Genomic DNA, 6,017 nt, shown 5'->3' on the forward strand with positions numbered 1-6,017 from the left:
CTAACTGAAAATATCTAAACTAAACTAAATAAATAATAAAAATTACGAGCACAAATTACTGAAAATGATCTATAAATAGAATATATAAAATGTTTATAAACGTGAACAAAAGCTGAAATTAAATTAAATTAAATATATTAAATGAAAAACTTAAACAAACAATTTTGAGATGTTGCCTTGGTAAATAACTGAAGTTAGTTGAAGCACAAAAAATTACTGTCAAGAAATAAATAAACAATAACAACAAAAATCGAACAAAAATAAAAAAACACATAATTATTAAAACTTGAACTAAAATTATAATTAAAGCTTTTTTATAGCTTTTTTTAAATGAAAGTTTATTCAAAATATAAAAAAATAATACTAAAATAATAATTTAACTAAACCTATTAAAACATTTTTATTAACTGAAATAAAGCTGAAATCCGATAAGATTTTAATATTTGATGAAACTTGAAATTAATTAAAACTAAATGGTAATATTTAAAAATAAAAAAGCACAAGCAGATAACAAAATTACAAAAAATGTAATCAAATTAATTATTATTAATAAAACTATAATAGTATTTAATAATACTTAGATAACTGGTTTGACATCCAAAACACAATCAAAAGATGATCTGTTTGAGAATTTCAACATGTCAACTTCCGATTCAACCAATGGAGTGAGTTTGGGGGCGGGTCTATCTGTTTGACTGACCTATTACAGACTTAAGGAAGCTGTTTGTTACCTTAGCGAGACCCACAAACGGGAATGTGTCCATATTCATGACGGTCTCCTCTCCAGAGCGGTTTTGTAACTGACCCTTCAGGATCCGGGCAGCCGTGATGGTGGTAACACCCATACCTGTCCAAAACAGCACACTCAGTCATCACATCCACAGGCTGCTCGCTGCATATCACACACACAAACGTCTGAAATGGCCTGATCTGATTGGCTGATGCAAGGTTTGTGATTTGTGTGTTAAGCTTTAAGACAAAACATTATAGATAAAAAACATTAGATTACAATACATATCTTTAAAGAGATTTTCCTCAACTGCAATAGCACTTGGATACACCAAAACTTAGAGTTTTATTCCTATCTATATTCTGAGGATTTTTGTAGAAGGGTTTGTTTATATATCATTCATCTGATTTATTATGGCACTTTATCTATTTATGCTTATAGATTTCAGTTATAAATATATTTAAAGACTATTTTCACAAAATGAGTTTTTTTTCTCCCCTTCAGCAGCACTTACAAACACCAAAACTTAGAGGTTTATTCATATCAATATTCTGAAGGTTTTTTTTAGAAGGGTTTGTTTATATATAATTTGCATGGTTTTATTATGGCACTTTATCTATTTGCGTCTATAGATTTCAGTTAAAATCCATATTTTAATTTTTTTTTCTCTATTTCAGCAGCACTTACAAACACCAAAACTTAGAGGTTTATTCATATCAATATTCTGAAGGTTTTTATAGAAGGGTTTGTTTATATATCATTTGCATGGTTTTATTATAATACTTTATCTGTTTGCGTCTATAGATTTCAGTTAAAATCCATATCTTTTAATTTTTTTCTCTATCTCGGCAGCACTTACAAACACCAAAACTTAGAGTTTTATTCATATCAATATTCTGAAGGTTTTTATAGAAGGGTTTGTTTATATATCATTTGCATGGTTTTATTATAATACTTTATCTGTTTGCGTCTATAGATTTCAGTTAAAATCCATATCTTTTAATTTTTTTCTCTATCTCGGCAGCACTTACAAACACCAAAACTTAGAGGTTTATTCATATCAATATTCTGAAGGTTTTTATAGAAGGGTTTGTTTATATATCATTTGCATGGTTTTATTATAATACTTTATCTGTTTGCGTCTATAGATTTCAGTTAAAATCCATATCTTTTAATTTTTTTCTCTATCTCGGCAGCACTTACAAACACCAAAACTTAGAGGTTTATTCATATCAATATTCTGAAGGTTTTTATAGAAGGGTTTGTTCATACTGTATATCATTCACTGATTTATACAACTTTTAATTCCTAAAAATATGGTTAAAAATAATGATTCTGGCTTTATCCAGTTCAGATTTATATTTTATATTCTCTGGAAATGTGTTCAAATTAGTTAAATTTAACTAGTTAATGCCTCATAACATTTCAGAAACTTGTAATACAAAACAATTGTCTTAATGTACTGTAATTAATCAACTAGGGAAGTATGATGATATCTCTCAGTTAAATTTTAATAAGACTGTACCCTTTTCACCTGTAGTGTCTTGCTTTAATCTTAAGCACTTTGTTGAAGGTCGTAAAATGTTCATCTTACCATCTCCCAGAAACAGCACAATGTTTTTGGCCACATTAGTGTTGAGTTTTCTGCCGAGAGCCGAACGCAGTGTGTTTTGAGCCGAACTCCTCCAGAACTCTGGATTCTCCTCTTCAACTGAGATGAGGATAAACAAATGCTACACACATTAGTCTTATGCTTTTCTCTCCTGTGCTTCACTCTCAAACACTCAATGCTTTTCAGGTTTAACCAAGTACATCATTCTTAGCATCAAGAACCATTTTAACTTTCTTTGGTTGATTTATGGTTTTGTGAAGATTAAAAGAAGTTCTTGATGATTCATTCTAGGTTCTTCAGATCTGTGTTTTGGTTTCTTGGTTCTTTAAAGCATCAGATTCACTCTTAACCAAAAGGAGTTTCCATTGTCATAGAAGAACCTTAACAAAAACATCATTAAAAGAAGCCTTTTTCAGTGTGAAGAGCATTTCAATTATCTTAGAATCTTGTGTGCAATGATAAAGGTTTCATGATATTAAAGGTTCTTCATGAAACCATAATGGCAATAAAGAAGATGTATTTTTAAGTGTTTATGTTAATGCTTTTCTAAAAAATAAAGAGAAATAAAGCTGAAATATAATGAAATCTAAATATTTGATGAGAAAAATGTATACAAAATGTTGATGTTTAAGAAAAACTAATAAAAATTATAAAACACGTAAAGTTACTAAAACTTAAATCAAAATTAAATTGAAAACTGAACATAAAAATAAAAGATAATTCAAAATATTACAACATTTTTGTGAAAAAAAGTTACAAACTAAAGCTATATAGAAATATTATTTAAAAATAAAACTAATAAAACAACAAAAGCACTTAAAATTACTAAAACTTAAATTAAAATATAAAATTAAATGCTAATTCTAAATATGACGTCAGTACTATTTGAAAAAAAACACTATATAATTTATACTAAAAAAGCACTGCCATGAAACAACTTTTCCACAATTTCAATAAATAAATAAATACAAAATATTATATATATATGTATGTATGTATGTATACTATATTTATATATGGCTTTAAAAGGTTTACAAGTTTCTGCTTCTACCCGGAATGTTTATTCTTAAGATATAAAGATGAAATATGTTTAATCATGCAAATGAATGAATGGTAAGAGGAAGATTCTCACCTGTAAAGCTTCAGATATTATATCATCATTATATAATCTACAGCAACTATCGAGGGGAAAACTGGCATGCAGAAATTATGCGGTTTGTGGATCTCTAATACCTTCATAATTTCTCTCAGACAGCAGTGAGAGATCAAATGGACAGAAATCTCCTGCTTCTGAAAACGAGGCCAGTGAATGAAAGAGTGCAGCTGTCTGAAGACAGAAGCGCAGGAACCCTTCAGAACGACTCGAAAAGACTTTGATGTGAAGTGGATCCTCTTGAATGTGGACTGGAGTGGATCAAATCCACGAGCCGCAGGCAATGATTAGAGAAGCAGCTCAAAACTCAAACCCACACACTTCCTACAGATAAAAGCGCTCAACCACACGTCTCTATCTGTCTGAATAACACAGCAGCTAAAGTACAACCACTAACTATTCTTAAAAACCCTTAATCATAACATACTTTGTTTCTACTTGTCTCTAAATTATTCTGAAAATGATAGCATATGCATGTATGATGTTTTTTTATGTACTTCATGGCTGCCTGTCCTAAATATACAAAAATATGTATTTTTATGGAATTGCACACACACACACAAATACATACAAGCCATTACTGTAAAACAGGGTGTAAATAATGCATCATAATTCATTAACCAAACTATACTGGTAAATTGGTATTTAAAGTACTGTTTGAAAGTTTAGAGTCTGTAAAATTGTTTCTAAAAGATGTCTCTTCTGCTCAGCAAGGTTGCATTTGTTTGATAAAAATAGAGCAAAAATACTGATATATTTTTAGAATTTAAAACAGCTGTTTTCTGTGTGAATCTGTGTTAAAGTGTAATTTATTTCTGTGATGCTCCGCTGTATTTTCAGCATCATTCCTCCAGTCTTCAGAGTCACATGATCTTCAGAAATCATTCAATTATACTGATTTACTGCTCGAGAAACATTTCTGATTATTATCAATGTTGAACACAGTTATGCCGCTCAATATTTTTGTGGAAACTGTGATGTATTTTATTTTTCAGGATTCACAGAAAGTTCAAAAGAACAGCATTTATTTGAAATATAAATCTTTCGCAACATTATTACTGTCACTTTTGATCGATTTAATTCATCCGTGATGAATAGAATGGTTTAATTTCTTCAAGGAAAAATAATAATACACGAAACTGATGACAGGCTTCTCACCTGATCCAGAGCTCATGCACAGCAGATAACAGAGGACGGACACACGCACAGCAAACATGACGAGACCACACCGAAAACATCCAAGAAACCACATAAATCAGTTCAGACAGACGACTTCTGACCCCCAGTGATGTAAACACCGTCTCCACCAATCAGCACACAGATCCCAGACAACTCAAGAGTTCATGGACACTAGAAACACATGCGTAATGATCACTGATAAACACTAATGAGTGACTGTAAATGTAAAGTGTGTCTAATTCACACACCGCTTCCTTAAATCAAGATATACTTTTACTTTAGAAAACAAACTGATTTTTTTTTTAATTTTAGTTTGAATCTGCCAGTGGGATCTGGACAACAATGCAAAGAAAAATAAAAAGAATTAAATGCATCTTGATTAAACAAGACCCTTTACTGCAATCGTTCAGGGCTTGATGATTATTATTGGCGGCTATTTATGAATAAAGAGTCATAAAAGAAGATTAACAGATGCACAGTTCTCTTATATAATGCTGATAACACACCTTTATCAGATCAAACCATATTTCACACACTACATAAAGAGCAAAGTATAAAGCGCACACTTTGTGCATCAATCACAACACAATCTTCACGAACTGTACCTTAATAATAAGGTGCATAAAATAATAACTGATGAGATTATTCACAGTCTGTAATAAAATGCAGATGTTTTCCAAATCCAATCTGTGGAATATTTAGTTTAAATAAACCTTTTTTCCCTCAAAATTATGGAAGTCAAGTATTTGGCTACAAAGATTCTTTGTCATTTTGCATTACTGACATACTGTTTTCCTAATTAATGTTGTTCAGTTGCTTTGACACAATCTTTTTCGTTTAAAGCGCTATATAAATAAAGGTGACTTGACTTCAGCAGAAAAGAAAAACTCTTAAAACAACTTAAATTATGATGATTTTAATTTTTGGGTGAACTGTTCCTTTAAGAAATGGAACAGAAAGGTAGTAACAACACATTTTTGTCATTTTTTCATTGCACAAAACCCCAAAACAGAAACAAAACCCACATTACAATTATCTTTTCCAGTTTCAAAGGTTTCAAAAGAGGCATTCATATTTCTTTATTTAATACTTTAATATTTAATTAAATACTTAAATATTTACATAATTTCATTAAACTATAATCAATAGCTAGAGGAGTATAATTATACAAGTCAGGAGTTTTAAAGTTTAAAAAAAAATAATTTAAAATAAATACAGAATGAAAAGCCAAAAAGTTAATACGTGGCATTAAATTCAGTATTTTTATTAATAAAAACATAAAAACAAAAAAACAACCAAACATGTATTTACAGGTTGCTCTTGAGGGAGCTGAAAGGCATGTC

At 30.0% G+C, this 6,017-nt stretch overlaps 1 protein-coding gene across 1 annotated transcript in view; it reads right to left on the reverse strand.

Moving 5' to 3' along the window:
- The window catches only part of alp3 (alkaline phosphatase 3), a 14,050-nt gene extending 9,236 nt beyond the window's left edge, over positions 1 to 4,814 (reverse strand). Inside the window, exons 1-3 of the mRNA XM_059533896.1 lie at positions 4,654 to 4,814; positions 2,325 to 2,441; positions 732 to 847 (exon numbers count right to left, since the gene is read on the reverse strand). Coding sequence (XP_059389879.1) covers positions 732 to 847; positions 2,325 to 2,441; positions 4,654 to 4,747 — 327 coding nt within the window. The 5' untranslated portion in view covers positions 4,748 to 4,814. The remainder of the gene's footprint in view (positions 1 to 731; positions 848 to 2,324; positions 2,442 to 4,653) is intronic.
- Between the last annotated feature and the right edge of the window lie 1,203 nt (positions 4,815 to 6,017).

Source organism: Carassius carassius, chromosome 41 (assembly GCF_963082965.1).
Source record: "Carassius carassius chromosome 41, fCarCar2.1, whole genome shotgun sequence".
Classification (NCBI taxonomy): domain Eukaryota; kingdom Metazoa; phylum Chordata; class Actinopteri; order Cypriniformes; family Cyprinidae; genus Carassius; species Carassius carassius.